The sequence below is a fragment of the Alosa pseudoharengus genome, unplaced genomic scaffold (assembly GCF_046254945.1).
Source record: "Alosa pseudoharengus isolate Yale_2024_CS ecotype anadromous, Long Island Sound unplaced genomic scaffold, YU_APseudo_1.1 YU_APseudo_1.1_scf_14, whole genome shotgun sequence".
NCBI lineage: Eukaryota > Metazoa > Chordata > Actinopteri > Clupeiformes > Clupeidae > Alosa > Alosa pseudoharengus.
In genome coordinates, this window is record NW_027468609.1 from 6,915,105 (window position 1) to 6,932,117 (window position 17,013).

Genomic DNA, 17,013 nt, shown 5'->3' on the forward strand with positions numbered 1-17,013 from the left:
GGTACGGTGGTTGTTGTAAAACTTGATTGGCAAAAAAAAGCATGTTGTGAAGGTAGCTTTTAAAAAAAGGATTTCATTAGCTAATTAAATAAACACAGGTCTTAAATGGTCTAATGCCAAAAATCCATTAAAACGCCAGCAATTACAGCACACAGACAGGCGTTCTCTCTCTCAGGAGACCTGAGAAAGCCCTGTCGAGGTGCGCTGATGAGGGGTTTAGAAACGGGCCAGACCCCCTTCATTTTGCAGGGGACCGCACAGTAAACAACTTGCGCCCGGCGCTTCGGCGGCTGGAGAAAGCTGGCCCTCCCTTTTTAATTAGCCTGGGCTCCAGATTAGGCCACGTCGGAGGAGCCGAGTGAACGGTCCTGCTAGGCCGGCCTCCCCCCCCTCCCCTCCTGCCCCGTGCTTTAATTGCTTTCCTTAATGGCCGGGGCTCAAGTGTTTGAATTCCATTCCTGAGGGTAATTGGCCATGCTTTTCAGAGCCAAAATCTGCCCTACCTCTTCAGCGCAGGGGCTATTTGTCACACACTGCTGCTATACACACACACACACACACACACACACACACACACTGCACTTATCAACTTAATCAAAGCCAAGACTAATTGTCAGATATACTGATATTTTATTACAAATACCACAGGAGAGATGATTATAGTAATTTAATAATAAGTACTTTTTTCCTTTATAGACATTTGATATAGAATGTACTCCTGCCTGTAGAACTGAGCACGCACAATGACAAGTGTTTTGCCATAGAACACAAGGAACAATATTACATAACTATGTACAGTCTCTCTCTCTCGTCCCAAACCCCCTGCTGCATTTGATCAGTCTGAATCAGTGTGATCTTCAACTTACTTACACGTCAGAAACAAAAAAGCTTCTCTAATGCAAATGAACCTATTTGCACTTGAAGCAAAACTGCACAAGAGGTTGAAATTATGCACTCTTCAAACAATTCAGTTTTTTGGGGACGAGTACCCTCATAAGAACTCTCAACATATAAAAAAGTTTAAACGGCAACATCTAGGTGAAAGGCCAAAACAATCTTGGAATTCAAAATGGCACATGTGCATATTTTGAAAACAACAATCTAGGCATGTAAAATGCTTTTCAACAATTAGGCAGAGCAAAGGACCACCTTCACGGGAACAAACAGGAAACTCTTCCCCTTGCACATCTTCTGAGTCATCTCATCTGCGCTGGGCGAAAAACACCAGCGCCAGCATCAACACATTAACCAAACGGTCATAACTTAGACCACCTCTTACACCCAAACTCCGCACACCACCACGCTGCAGTCTGTGTGTGTTCCCACGGTTCTCCACTTGGTCGGCTCTCTGGCGAGGCAGAGTCCAGCCCAGACAGCGTAGAGGCCCCGTCACATGGATGCCGCACATTTCCCACGGAGCCTCGGCATTAAACCAGTCTCACTCAGTGTCACTAACTGTCACCGTGGGCCGACATCCACTTCTAAGTCATCACAGTCTGTCTGACATCAACATCAGTGTTTTCCTCATCGTCTGGAGTCATCAAAGCTTCGGGTTGAGTCCTTTGAACGTGATGGAGCTGAAGATGGCTTCTGCCATGGAGTCAGGGAGAAGCTGTGGGATTGGGAGTGGCTTTGGAAGGAGTAGCGTAGGAGAAAGAGAGGGAGAGAGAGAGAGAGGAGGAGGAGAGAAAGAGAGGGGATGGAGGGAAGAAAGGCTGAGGAAAAGGCACGTGGCACTTTTCTGTTCTGTTTGCCTCAGCACACCTGCATGGAAGAGAATGGTAGACATTGAGTCACAAAAAGAAAATGTTTTAAAGTTCAAATTAAGATACATTTTGAATATAAATGATCAAAACTATTTGGATCCATTTGCATTCTCTAAGGACAATGGTGTATACAATGATTATTAAGAGAATCTTAACAAGGGTGTGACGTAATCTAAAGGTCAAAGACAACAAATGCGGCTCACAAATCCTAATCTAATTTCAACGTTGACGTAGAGTTGTAACCTTATGGGTCAGACATGAGAGTGTGCTAAGAAGTGCTAACACAAAAGGAGGCCCGTCCACTTCTGGACTGCCCTCTCTCTCCCCTGTCTGAGAGGGGCTGCGTTGCGATTCTAGATGGCGTGCTGCACCATCTCCTCACCTTCTGGTCTGGAAGGAGGGTGTTGCTCTGCAGAGGGCCCAGGTGTGAGCTGAGCAGCGCTCCACCTGGCCGATCGTGCTCACAGAAGATGGTGCCGTTGACGTAGTGGAAGCGGTCGCCCGGCACCAGGCGGTTCCTGCAGGTGGCACAGGTGAAGCACTGTGGGCCAGAAAGAAAGAGAGATGGAAAATAGAGTGGAAGGGAGGGATGATAACAGATAGTGAAAGAGAGAGAGAGATACTGTAATGACACACAGGAAGAGGAACACCCTGGCTTCCTCGTGGCCAATTTCCTCCTGATCTTTTGATCCCTTATCGGTAATGAATGCATTTAAATGAGGCCTGTGATGAGGACTAAATAATCCTCTCTAGCGCTCTCTCGTCTGCTCACTTCCTTGTGTTGACAAAGCTGGGTATACAGAAATCTATGATAATTGAGGATTAACGAAGGCGATCCTCTGCGTGCTAAAATTAGACCATTAGTCTGCCTATGGTGTCCGATAATTGATCATCACCCAGATATTCTGTAGAGCAAATAAGCCTTGTATGATTAGCGATTATCTGCCTATGGTGTCAGATAATTGATCATCACCATATATTCTGTTGGGCAAATAAGTCTTGTATGATTAACGATTATCTATTCATGGTGTCGAAAGAAGTATAGAAACCCCCTGCCTGTAGCCAAAATAATATGTACCAAGGAGACTGGTCCTTTATCTTAACTCTGACTTCATCCTATACTCAGGTAGTTTTTTACTCATAATGCACGTGGACTACTAGGGATGGATGTGTTTGCCATCTTGTAGCTGCCCCTCACCTTGAGGTGGTACACATTTCCTTGTGCCCTCATGACCATCTCGCTGGCAGGGATGGACTGGCCGCATGCACTGCATGCCCCGCTGTGACCGAAGAGCCTGGGGATGGCAGAGAAGGCACACGTCAGATAATGCGGCTGTCTCAACGCTAATGCAATTTCACCACAGATCTGTCACCGTGACATCTTGCAGCCATTGATTAGGACACAGTGTCAACTAATTTTAACAATGAGAACACAACAAGCTCAAATTATTATACTGGCAACTACAAACTAAAATACTGAAATCCACAATCAGCACATATCTCCTTGTTTACTTTGGCAACGTCTGACATTTTGAGAAAAGATAAGACCACTTTCTAAAATCAGCAGGGCTTATTAGTTGTAAAACGACCATATTACATGCAAAGGTTGCACGAACAAACAAAGAATAAACAACCAAACAATTAAGACAACAAAGTTATGTTAAAGTTATGTGTCCCCAATCAAGGGTAAAGGTGTGTGTGTGTGTGTGCGTGTGTGTGTGTGTGTGTGTGTGGGGTGGGTGCAGGTTGCTTAGTATGGTGGCTGGATGCTCATCAGCGCACAAGGTTACTGCTGGGCCTCCTGTGCCGAGCTCTGCAGTCCCCCAGCCCTTAGGGTGCTGCTGATAACATAATGTGAGGTGGCAGAGTAATTGGTGGCGGTGGAGGGGGGCGAGGGGTGTGCGGCAGGGCTGGAGGGGCTTACTGGGAACCTCTGATCCAGTCTGGGCTCCTAAATAGGGGCTCTTGACGAGCCCACTGCCAGGGTGTCGTTAAAGGCAATTTTGGGAGAATGCTAAAATGAGTTCAAGCCCCCTCTTTGATGACCCAAAAAACATCTACACCCTCCTTTACGTACACACGCTCTCTCTCTCTCTATCCCTCTCCCACATACATATATACACAGTCCCACATTCTGTCGGAACACCTGGTGTACTAACAGTTAACCCCACCGCAGATATGTTTCAATGGAGGGCCGCTTCCTCTCTGGTTGCTTTATTGTGACACCCACCAGACTGGTTTGGCTGCTACCTCCTCCTTGCCTTATTCTCTTCCTCTCAAGCTCTTTCTCTCTCTTTCTTTCCCTCCTTCCTTCCTCCCCCCATTCTCTCTCCCCTATCACTATCCCGGCTCTGACTGCACGCAGTAATGAATTTTTGATCTTAATCCAAACAGTAATTTAATAAGAGACGCCAGAGAGGAACCCTGTTCTCCCTAATTAATGTGCTCTCCTTTTATCAGACTTCAGGCTCTGTGATGCTCCATTTGGCTATGAAGCTTTGCCCTTTTGATTAACTATGTTTTATATACACACACATATACATATACATACGTGTTTGTGTATACTATAAAGTGCACATACAGTATGTAATTGCAAGGTGTACACACCAAAAGACACACACACACACACACACTTATACATATAACCCTATGATGTTTACGGATGCAAAGTATGTTGATGTTTTCTTTTCTAATTACATAGTAAAGATAACCTTATGTGCCAAGAACTTTTCCTGTTTAAGTAGAAATGACTCCTAATCCCTTCTTTCAATTAAACCTGATCTGTTGGGCTCTATTTTTACTGATAATTAAAACAGATCTAACTTGTGTGCTGCCATGTCTACTAAATATGGCCTTGGGAAACGCTCTCTCTACATGGGCTAACCTGCAGCCAGAAAGGGCTGAAGCGGGGGATCTTTGCTGCGGCACTCACATTCTGATGGGTGCGGCAGCGGCTTCAGTAACAACACAATCCTGCTTAAACATGAAGATCAAATTTGAGCTGAATTAGTTGAATTTACATGAACCAGATTTTCCAGACAGTGGCCACACCTGTTTAGACTTTTTATGTCATTTAAGTGATGGTTTTAAAAACATATATGTAACTTAAGTCTTCGGCTAAATGTCAGTACCATCAATTGCCATCAATCAAAGGTCTATTCATTTTGTTTTAAAGAGAAACAAAAAAACTAATTTAGGTTCTAATGTTTCCTGCTATAATTTCAATAATACTCGTGTGGACTCTGAAGCGTTTCACTAGTCCAGTGTGTTAGGTCATGTCTGTTGTAGCGAGCTCTTTGTTTATTTCCCGTCATGTTTATGTCTTCATTTCTTGTTTATTATGACTGGGCGACCTACAAAGGGCCCCGTGTTCCGTGGTTATTGCCAGGGCTCGGAGCGCTCGCCGCACTCCTGAGTTGCGTGATTTCCAGACCCTTTCGGAGATGGACTCTCCTGTTTGCTCTGGACGGGTGACTGAGCCCCTGGCACTGCCGGTGCATGCACAGGCACAATCCTGGCCTGTGTGAGTGTGCCAGCCTCTCAGACACACCCGCTGCCAGGGCCAGACTTGGCATGGGCGACCAGAGCGGAACCAGCACTCTATGGACGCCAACGCACACACAAACACACACACACATAAACACACACACACACACACACACAGCCTCCAGCAGATCTCTATGATTAGAGCCGCAGGTCTCTGATCTGCAGTGGTCTGATCTATTTCTTGCACCCTCAGATGCTAGAGGAAATGTGCGAAGCAGCATGTGTGTGTGTGTGTGTGTGTGTGTGCGTGCGTTGCGTGCGCGTTTGGTGAGCAATCAATCACAGCAATAGCAGATGATGCTGAGTAAAAATCAGGCCTTTTCTGAATTCTTATTCAATTAATCAGATCAACATTGACAGCTACCATGTCAATCATTTTCCGTCTTACTATGTAATTGGTAGACAGTTACCAATAAGGGGTAACTACACTGTGCTAAAATTGTTCCCTAAAATCAACCCAATACAAAGTGGTCCATTTGTGATCCACAAACACATTTTAACCACAAGCATTTGGAGATCAGTCCTGAATTGTCTGCATCAGTCGTAACTGACATCCCTTCGCCCCCCCCCATCCCCCCCCATCTCCGGCCCCATCCCTGCCACTCTGGCCCCATCTCTCCCCCTGGCCTGTGTACCTGATGTAATCATTCCGGCAGAGGATCATGCCTCCTTTGCTGTAGCAGGTGGTGCCGATTTCCCCCAGCTGGGCCTGGCAGCAGGAGCACTTGAGGCAGCGCGTGTGCCAGTAGCGCTCCATGGAGAAGAGCAGGAAGCGGTCGGCGATGCGGCCGCCGCAGCCCGCACACGAGCGCTGCGCTGAGCCGCCCCCGGTCACGGACACGGACGAGGACTCCACCCGGCTGTTCACCATCGCAGACCTGAAGAGGGCGGGGGATGAGGAGGAGGGGAGAGGGGGAAGAGAGAGAGAGAGAGAGAGATGAAAAGCAGCACGAGTGACATGACATGACCAGAACATGGCAGGAAACACTGCTAGCCTGTCAACCCAGAGAGGAGGACGGTGCAACGCAATTCAGCTCTGCGACTTGGCAGCGGGTTCAACCCAGAGCCTCGCGTGTCCTAATAAGAGCCACACAGATGTCCTCCGCACCCTCTTCTGATGTGATTTTCTGAGGGCTGGACGGCTTAGCCCAGCCTCAGCTGTGACCCCCCCCCCCCTCCCCCCGCGCTCTCATCTCTGATTAACGCGACCGATCGAGGCATCAGCGCAGGGCGCGTCCAGCCCAGTTTGGCCCACGAGTCGCCTTGGTAAATACATCCGACCGACAGGAAATGGGTCCCTGTTTCCTCCCTGTGAGTCCTGGCACGGCGCACCACTCAGAGAGCCTGGATGAGCCCAGAAGGAAAGAGACGGCTCTTAAATGAGGCGAGGGATATATAAAGGAAGCCTGTTTTTTGGGCCTCCACCAGAAAACAAAATGTGTGCCCTCGGGCAGCCCCGGCCATCTTTGAGGTCTCGGCCCTTTGACGACTGCGGCGGTCGGACAACAACAGGCCACCTCATGCCGCTGAGCTGTGGCTGGGGTGGGTCAGGTCAACGAGAGGTTAGGGATAGTTTAGAAAGTGGTTGATTCTTGTGGGGAGATGTGGGGTGGTTAGGGGGAGGTTTCAAGGGAAGTCAACCCGTCCCCAAAGTATGGCTTAATACATTTACCCTGAACGTTCACAGATGTTTCAGAATGATAGCCATTTTGATAGTCATTTAAATGCAATGCCTTAATCCAGACAGAGGGCCATATATTTAGTCAAGTGAAGAGATAAAGTACTAAAACAAAACCACCAAGATCTTGCAGGAATCAGCAACTTACATGATTGACACTAAATTCCATATAAGACTCATGCTTTAGGCAATATTATGAGAAACAGATCACCGACATTGTTCAATAAAAAAAATACTTCCATCCATCATCATATTATCAAGCCATATCCCTGACAATTCCCTCCATTTTTCCAAAGCAGATTTAAATTGATTTCATGCACAGCTGGAGATAATATAGTTTTGGAATTGCCCTAACTCAAAACATAACAGGGAAACTCTGCAGCGTGGCAGCTCCATGGTCCACCAGGGGTGGGTCGCGCCACACATAGTAATCGCCAATAAATCCACAAATAAAAAACAAGGCTGATAGTTCTCAAAATTAACTGAAGCCTTCAGATTGGATCGTCAGTGCGTCCGGTTTGAGCCAAAGCATGTTGTGTCCCTCCGCACAGGTCCACAGGCCCATAACGTAGCCGCTCCCCAGCAGGCGGCCGCGGCATTAAGAGAGCGTGCCCGGCCCCTGCTTGCTCTGTTTCTCTCTGCGGCATGGACACCTGGGTTCAATCATGGCGAGGAGCTGTGTGACAGGGGCCAGGCCTGGAGCCTAGCGAGCCCTACTTCCCCCTGGCTGGGGGTCGCACTCGGGAATGAGAAGACCTGGTCCTCGCAGCCTGAAGAGCCTTCCAGCCCCAGAAATGCACAACTGCTGCTGACAAAGAACACATACACACACACGTGTACACACACACATAAATGCACACACGCAGACATACTGACACACACACACGTGCACAGAAATATATATACTGTACACACACATTTACACGCACGCAGACATACCGATACACATATATGCTAAGATATACACACACACGCGCACACACACACACACATTTTATAGAGGCACACTCTCTCACTCATAGACACACACACACACTTATAAGTACAAGCTTACATACACACACACACAGACACAATTTTGGTGTTCATTTTGATCCAAGCAAACAGATACCCTGGGTTCATCTGTGCACAGAACATCTGTCGCGGTGATTGATGAATACAGTCTTTTTCCAAATTACAGTCTTTCTCAACGTCGCTCAAAAACCACCAGGCCAAGTCTCCTCCATGGAACTGAACATTCCGAAACCAGGCCAAGCCCATGGAAAAGAAACAGGGAAAGTGAGGCTATGCAGAGAAACCTGAAATAAGACGAAAAAGCAAGGTATTGTGCAGAGGGAGGAGAACTTGGCCTGGCTCGCGTCGGACGTGGACGGCCGATGCCAATCATGCACGTTATCGCACGTTACTTCCTCTCTCTCTCTCTGTTCTGTCACAGGAGTCGACGTGCAACTGACAGAAGATGCCGGGGGCAGGTCAAAGGTCACCCCTGAGCCGCTCTGATTGGAGGGGTCGAGTGGAGGTCAGCTAAGGTTGCTGCAGTCACAGGAAAGCAGCATGACCAGCTCCTGGTGAGCAGGGGGGTTAGGGGGGCAGCTTCCGAGACCCGAAGATTTCTTCTGTGTGCACTTAAGAAACCAGCTGGCAACACGCTTTCCCACGCCCAGGGGAAAAAAATCTCCCACATGGGTCTCGGGCAGCACTGTCCGCAAACGCAAAAATGTGGACATGGCCGGACTGAGTAAAAAACTGGCACGACAACAGTCGCCCTGCCTTGCACAAAGTGCACCAGTCAAGCAACGCTGTAACCTAAGATGAGCTGACGTGATAGCAAGTGGCCGCTAAACGAATGCAATAACAACTGCCTAATGTGGGACAGACCTTGAATGTGGAGAATAGCCATCCATCAACACTGAGCAATAACATAACCATAACCCTTGAAGCGGACTCCCTCCACACGCAGTTTGTTTTCTATGATACGAGCCAGATTCCTCTGGCTGTTAAGTGCTTGTGCGAAACTTACTCACTTACCTCCAAACATCAGCACCTCCACCCCTCTTACTGCTGGGGAAATGTAACAATTTCTGTTTCACAAGGAAAGGATGACAGGAAGGGAGGAATGTCATATTTCAGCTCGCCTTTGGAGCGCAGGCTGAGGCTCACTGAAAACAATGTGGCGCAGAACTGGAACAGCAAACTCTTTGACATGTTTCGAGTGACAACACAACCACTTTGAAGCCCGTGAAGAGAAGTGCGCCTGGAATTCTGGCATCTTACTGGTCTGACCAGCTTAATAGCCTTCAGATCGGCAGTTACAATGTCATTACCAATGAAAAGGTCGTGTTAGTGAGCAATGGGTGGGGGTGGGTTGCAATACTCCTGCATTTCCAGTATTGTGCAACAACCCAGGCTCTATGGGCATACTTACTTACTCCAGTGGTGGAGCAAATGGCAGCCTTTACACTCAAGGCAGGCAAATACACATAACCAGGCTCTGCAGCCTGCCCTGTGCACCGTGGAAGTGTCAAACAGCAACACCTCTCTCTTAACACTGCGCTGCACTTTCACTTCACACCTGCGACGCAATGAACGCCACGCTCAAGGAGACGCCAAATTACTTCACTCACGCTAATCTCATAAAAATGCAAATCCCACTTTTTAATCATCTTTTCTTTTTTTTTGCAGCAGACCTGATAGCGAGAAACAATAGTGCCGAATGGGACCCTGAGGGAATCTCATCCACTTTCTGTGGCATCACAGAAAAAAGGGAGGGAAGAACAATGACATTATCCACTGCACAACTTAGGTAAGCTTATCCTCATTTCAAAGCAGTCTGGCCACCACCTTTATAAAAAGGATCGTGAGAGCCAAACTCCCTCTTATCACTTTCTAACAGACTTTTTTTTGCATGACTTCATGCTTTTTTGAATTGCTGCAATTTTGTTGTGCCTAACCCCATTAAAACAAGCGTGGAGTTCAGCTTTCACAAGAATGTGTTGCAAAATGCAAGACGCCTGTGTGTGTATGAGGGAGAGAGAGGCAGGCGCATGCAGTTGCATTTGCAAGTCAAGGAGCAGTTGGATAACACTCTCTACATGACTTCAAAAAAGCAGGGCCTCCTCCTTTGACATGAAAACATGTGAAGTCCGGTTTGGGATGATTAGGGGTTGGTGCACATTGGTTGGTGCACATTTCAAAACAATTACATCCAGAACAATAGGCAAAGAGGATGAGGGGTGGTGGTGGCTTGGTTCCACTCTGCTAACAGGCTGATTGATGAAATAAAGACCAAAACCAGAAGCTAATGAGGAGAAACACAACACCACAAGCCTGTCCACAAACAGACTGATTGATTGAGCACGGTGTCAGGTTGGTGGTGCTAATGATGGTTTAACCCTAAGGTACAAATCACATTTCATCAAGGTTCACACAGAACCATGTGGCGGGCTATGGGGAAGTTTACTCCTAAATGAAGGGTCTTGTGTGGTCACAGCTGGTTTAGTGTTAACAATGTTAGAGGAATACATTGCCTTATTAGCTGCATGTAAGCATGGAAGATTTACAGAAGGCAGCTGAGAGCTAGGGAAGTCTTCTCACATTATTTAAGTACAAGAAGGCTACTTTTCAAGTGCAACTTCCACCAAATCCATAGACAAAAGTTCTAGAGACTTGGCAAATAATGTGTCAAAATCTGAGGACCCATGTCCCCTATTTTGAATAAACAAATAACCCTGAGCGCAGAAGCCAGTGGAAGTAGTTCGTAATTAAAATAAATAAGCATGACTGCACCGTTAACAGCCACTATAAATAGTAGCAACGCCAGTGAGCAATGACCAAACCCGGTTGGCACCAAGGCAGATTAGCAATATATCCTTCTCTTTTAATAATGCGCTCAGGGGCCATAACTACACGCATCGCAGTTTCATTAAAACGGGTCTCCTTTTAATTAACACTCCGGCGTACAACTCCCTATTGTGTATTCTTCCCTGCAGCAGAGAAGCGATAAGCAAAACGAACTTTCCTCCTTTAAACGGCGAAGTAAAAAGAGAGTTTAATTTATACTGAATATTAAAAAGCCCAGGGATTCAGATAACTAACAAGGTGTGGAAGTTAGAGGATGTGTGGACCTGCCGTTACATGCCGCGTGTTGAAACGTTGTCCCGGTAGGCTATTACTATATCAGGTTTGCTCAGGTTTAGTCATTTGCATTCAAGGTTGACATTTGATTGTCAGGAAATAAGGATTAATGCAGTGTGCTCTGTGACACTCACCTTGGAGGGAGTTTCTTCTGCCTGAAGTTACTGATGTGTGGGAAGGACGGCTGAACGCGCGCGCGCGTGTATGAAGGATCCCTTCTTGTAAACTGCCTTTCCTCTAGCCAAAAAAAGCACACAACTTTTAAAAGTTCTTCAATAATCCCACAGTGAAAGGGCGATATCGGCTACCGCAATTAGAGTGACTTTTCTCTCTCTGTAAATAAGGACAATTCCGACATCTTTTTCCGCCAAGACTGTAATGCGACAAGTTTTAATGAACACAGTAAAGACACTACTACTACTACTGATCGATATACTTAATCTATATTATGCCTATCGTAGTATCACTGTTGGTGGTCTTCTCGCCGCAAACGCAGACTGTCTGATGATCCTTCCTTCGAGAGAACATGTTTTAAGTCACTCCTCTCGTGACGTCGGAGAGGTGCTGCCACCCCAGCCACTTACAATCGGGGGGTGTGGCAAGTGACAGGATGATCGATGTTACTGTGAAGAACTTTTGGTGCTTATTTCTGGCCGTTTGGAAGGAGCTAATCACTGACACTGATCAACTCAGAAAAGATAGTAATTGCTCCCACCGTTTCACAATTTACCACAGCTATTGTTCCATTTTAAAAACGATTTCTCCAAAGCGTACAGTAGGCTACATACCGGGGTATGTGACCTGGTTTTACTCCTACCATCCACGTTACTATTCTCAAGCTTGACCTAGGGTAGGTAAGAAAAACAAGTTGAGTCCCATAGCGTAACAGAAGGAGTAACACCGGATATTCATTCATATTCTGTCATGCGTTTTTTTTGTAAAAGGTAAAAATATTCCCTTAAATGCTCACCTGTGTAGGCGTCACAACTGCTGCCAGCACCATGGAAGGTGCTACTGCCATCTTACCTTAGGATACCATTTGCAACACGGTGATACTACTAGGATAGGCATTCTATTTAACATCAAACCTGTTCAGGCAGTAAATGTCAAGGTGTAGTTTATAGACTAGGCTACTACGTGTTTATAGGCTGTTGAGCAAAGTCATGGCAAGACGATAGCGCTTCCCAATCCCCAAAGCAGGCTAACTGCCACAGCATCGCTGATTCTCTCAGAAGGACATTTGTGTGTGGCTTAGTTAACGTCAGTGCAATGCTATAGAGGCCTACTTAAGCCTCTACATTCATAAAGTAGTACGTGGATAATATGCATTTGGCTGCAGCTGTGCACAATTTGGCTGGAACCTACTGCTTTTGGATAGCCTAAATATTGTCCCGCAAAATGTCTTAGCCTCTGACCCAGACCATAACGAACGCACTGAACTGAGGCTCATGTGAACGCTAGTATTATCCAGTATTATTCGGCTACTCTTACCGCAAGACATTGACATGACAGATTGTGTTGATTAACATTTCAGTCCTCTGGTGTATAGGCCCTAATGTAATATTATTAGATGAAACAGAAATGAGATTCAAAGTGAGAAATAAACGTTTTCTCAATAGGCAACAATAGGCAACAACGTGACATGGTTTTCCAACAATCAGGCAAAATAAATTCAGAGAAAATGCAGAGAGCGCTCGCTACATGCCGATTCCTGTGAGTGGTAGGTTATGCATCATGTTGTGCAAATGTTGTTTGCCACGAATGACATCTGGTGGAAGCGCGCGAGAAGTACGGTGTCGAATATCTGGAGCGCAGCGCAGGAGAATTTTTAAGTGGAGACCAAACTGTCAGAAAACATCTCTACTATGAGGCATTCTGTTCAATAGTTTAATACAATAGTGATACTGTAATTTTTATGAAATTTATGTTTTTTTTTTAATGAAATCACGGACGAACAAGATCTCAGCCCAAGCCTACATGATTAAATGCTACTGTAGTCAATATAGCTATGGCTAAATTATCAACCTGTTATTTTGTTGTTTTATAAGTTTGCACATTCCAGGTTTACCCCCCAAATATATTCCAAAGTAGTGCTGGGCGGTATACCGGTTCACACCGTATACCGGTGTGTATTTTCGTTATGATATGAATTTTTAATATACCGCCATACCGGTGTATTTGATTACACAACGTTTGGAACGCTGCGCCGCGCGACAGTGTTTCAGACGGGACTTTTTTCACACGCACGCATGATGCCACTGCGAGTCATAGTGAGGGTAAACACAAAACACCTGAAGTTTTTCCCCTGAAGTATGACCCTTAAGGCTTAATTTGTCCTTAGATAAGAGGTTTATTTAAGGGTATGGCACAGAATACCTTAAATTGTTTCTTTAGTTAAGGAAAAACGTTAAGGGATACTGCATTGAAAGGGATTTACCGTCACGAAAATTCTATTGAGATTAATCAACAGCTGTAGCTAGCTGGCTAGTTAGAAATGATCCTGACTGTCATCAGTGCACCAAAACGAACTTTTTTGTTAATGTTTTGCCTAGCGAACCGAACCGAAGCTCATGGCAGGCTAACAAGACATCCACATCCACATGAAGTTAACGTTAGCCTACCTCTAACGTCATGTAAACCACACAATAATAAGGCATGTTTCTGATAGGCCTATTTGACAGAGTAAGCATATTAGCAGAGAGGTTTCATTGTAAATTGTATAATTTTCAAAAAAGTATAAAGTTGCACTACTTTTTGTATTGGTTTTATAGGCAACAAGATGTTTGTGAAATTTGCACAGTAAAAGTTCTGTATTTTGACTGCAATTGTCTTTGCATTCTGATTACATTCTTCATTAGAATCATGAGTGGCTCTTTGTAAACAGCATCATTTTCTGGGGCCATGCAAAACTGCATTACCACTAGTGTGGAGTTATTCTACATCATGACAGTAAAATAGACCATCCTTAGTCAATGTACTGCAGCAATTCCTCTCTCAACCTGTAGAAAATGCTGTGAACATCTGATTATGCATGGAAAAAAAAAATACCGTCATATACCGTGAAACCGTAAGAATTTAGAAAAATACCGTGATATACATTTTTGGTCATACCGCCCAGCACTATTCCAAAGGGTTCTTAATTCACTTCAATGCATGGAACTGTTCATATATCACATCTTGATTGAACAAATGTAATGTCCTTAACTACAATACTCTGCTCATATCCAGTTCACGAACTTGGAACTCATATCGACATTTACTTGCACTCCTTGCTCAGTCTACATCTACATCTGCAGCCAGGCCTGATCAATATTGCTGCATCAGTTTGCACAGTTAGAAAACAGTGAAATAATGTATTCAAGCTGTGAATCAAGTGAAATAATTTAAAATATTTGTTTTAAAATGAATCAACTGTTATTTTTTGAAACATGTATTGTAGGCCTATGTCTTTGATTGAACCAAACATTGATACTTCTCCTTAAAAGAACACAGCTACCTCCCCCTGACATGTCACTGTGAGCATGCTCCTGACCCCACACTATCTGGCCCCGTAATGGCCACCTGTTAGGAGTACAGGTTATGCAGTGGTCACTGTGGCCCCTGCTACCACCATTGTCATGGGTAACAATGGTATTAATTTCAAAGAGGAAGAAAGCTGTGTGTGATTATATTCAAATCCAGCAGTGCTTACAAAGGCCTCTTTAATGCCCCTCTGGTTTGACACCTCCTCCACACCCCCACAGGGACCCCTGCAAGGCTCATGGGGGGAGAGCTCCATTACTGGGCCACACAGGCCCGGTCCCCCATCACTGTCCCATTGTCTCAGAGAAATGGAGACTTTTTTGCATGAGACAGTGAGGGGAAATGAACTGATGACGTGACGTGACATGACAAAGCTGACCAGAGCAGACAGGAAAAAGAGAGTGTGAAATCACCACGGAGAGGAGAGAGTGGAAGAAAGGGATATTTAAATGATACAATATAATTGCAGGATTAGCAAGCGGTGGTTGCTGTTTGGTTTGTGTGGGAAAGTTTTCCTTGAGAGAGTCAATATGTCAATGTGTTACCAGTGTTAAAGTATGGCACATGATATGGTGGATGGGGACAAAGGGACAGTAAACAGTCCTTAAGCTCCTCTAATGAGTTTAAAAGAGTTATTATGTATGCAGTGTTGGTAAATTAGCTGTAGTGTGTATATGGTAAAACCTCTCACAAGCAGATCTCATTGCTCTTGTAAAGACTTCGCTGAGGGAGAAGAAGCATTTCCTGTCTGAAGGGAGGATTCTCCACAGAGCGAGAATTAGAGCGAGATGTTATCTGAGGTCCACACGTTACAGACATATGGGCGCTGGGTAGCTCTGCAGTGATTATACTAAACTAGTATTGGTCTGCTGGGGTGCCACCCAAATTGTAATAGAGAAAATAGAAATTTGTAGCTGGAGTGAAAATATCCTGCCTCTTAAATCAGAACAATCTTAAAAACAGTTTTATTGACATTTTCTTCCTGGTACTGAGTCCTTCATCAGTTTTGGAAACTAGAAACTGGTTCTCAGCTTACCACAGTGAATAGATATTTACTTCAAGAACATTGTTTTTAGATTCTTGTCAGTCTCATACAGGGTTAGGTACACAGCCACACAAGAGTCAGCTTATGCAGAAGAAACACCTGCAATGTCACTGAGTACAGAGATAATCAGGCCTGGAAGCCTTATCAGCATTACGAGAACTGTATGTAGGCCTATGGCTTATATTCTTTAGTGTACCAGTTCTGTTGACATAATTTATGTCTTCTTTTGTTGTTTAATTGTTATTTCACAGAAGCCATCTCTTGGTCTCTGTCTTCCTTAAGTAGATTGTTGTAATATCACCATCTCTCCAGAAGAGAGCACTGTAACCTCTATTGATATTTTACCCACAGTGAGAACGCACCCTCTCACAGCCATGACGCAACTGAAATTCGGCAAAAAAACATCTTGTAAGCTGGTCCTGAATCCAAGGTCAAAGCCAGAGTGGTAGAGAAGCATCAGGGTCCTCTCGAGAGCAAAAGAAAATGCTGCAGCCCAGGGGCTAACAGGTTAGTAGTGGACACACCACCAATCCAGCGCTCACACTCAGACTGCTAATGCAGCATTTACACAATTCCAGATACCAGCAAGATTTCATCACACATCTTTGCATGTGGTCAGTCAGACATCAGTAGAGCTCCAATGCTAGGGTCATACCATTGTTTGGCAAAGGTCAAATCTCCCATGGCAAGAGTTCTAACTTAATTATGCACTGTCACAAACTTTGTTGGGCAAAAGCATGGAGCCATCCCTGTATGTGTGAGTGTGCGTGCGTGTGTTGTGTGTGTGTGAGTGTGTGTGTGTGTGTGTGTGTGTGTGTGTGTGTGACATGCATATGCTTTTTTCTGCATATGCTGTATATGCACAGCCTTAGCGACGCTCAAATATATATCCGTGTACTGTCCAGAGTATGTGTGTGTGTGTGTGTCCATGGGCATCTACGTACGTGTCACGTGTGTGTCCATCTCCTCACATCACCTGCTATCCCTCAGCATCCAGCACATTTCCTGCTATTCCCCCGTCACAGCAGTGCTGAAAGTCTCAGCTGCCTGTGAGGCCAGGCCTCACCTGGGCCTTCCTGTCTGTCTCCCTGGCCAATGTACACGCCAGCAAGGCAGTAGCCAGCGGAAAAATCATTATGGCGGAAAAAATACGCAGGCACAGACTCACACACACACACACACACAGGACTGTACAACCCCCCCCCCCACACACACACACATCCCCCACACACACACACCACCCACATCCTCTCCTTCCTCTGACGCACATAGTACTCCTCCTGCTGCTGTGTGTTATGTGTCAATATGTCAGTGTGATTTCC

General features: G+C 45.5%; 1 protein-coding gene across 1 annotated transcript; it reads right to left on the reverse strand.

Moving 5' to 3' along the window:
• Nucleotides 1-610: 610 nt before the first annotated feature.
• lmo4a (LIM domain only 4a) lies at nucleotides 611-11,632 on the reverse strand. The gene is made up of 5 exons (XM_076283627.1): nucleotides 11,259-11,632; nucleotides 5,948-6,190; nucleotides 2,965-3,061; nucleotides 2,149-2,307; nucleotides 611-1,764 (listed from the first exon to the last, which is right to left on the reverse strand). The coding sequence occupies exons 2-5, from the start codon at nucleotides 6,181-6,183 to the stop codon at nucleotides 1,756-1,758; spliced, it is 501 nt and encodes a 166-aa protein (XP_076139742.1). The 5' UTR covers nucleotides 6,184-6,190; nucleotides 11,259-11,632; the 3' UTR covers nucleotides 611-1,755.
• Nucleotides 11,633-17,013: the final 5,381 nt, after the last annotated feature.

Excerpts from the sequence above, each read along its gene's own strand:
- lmo4a (XM_076283627.1), bottom strand. The coding sequence starts at position 6,183 with ATGGTGAACAGCCGGGTGGAGTCCTCGTCCGTGTCCGTGACCGGGGGC. Across the intron at positions 3,062-5,947 it reads TGCCGGAATGATTACATCAG|GCTCTTCGGTCACAGCGGGG; the intron begins GTACACAGGCCA and ends TGCCATCCCCAG. Across the intron at positions 2,308-2,964 it reads GAAATGTGTACCACCTCAAG|TGCTTCACCTGTGCCACCTG; the intron begins GTGAGGGGCAGC and ends TCTGGCCCACAG.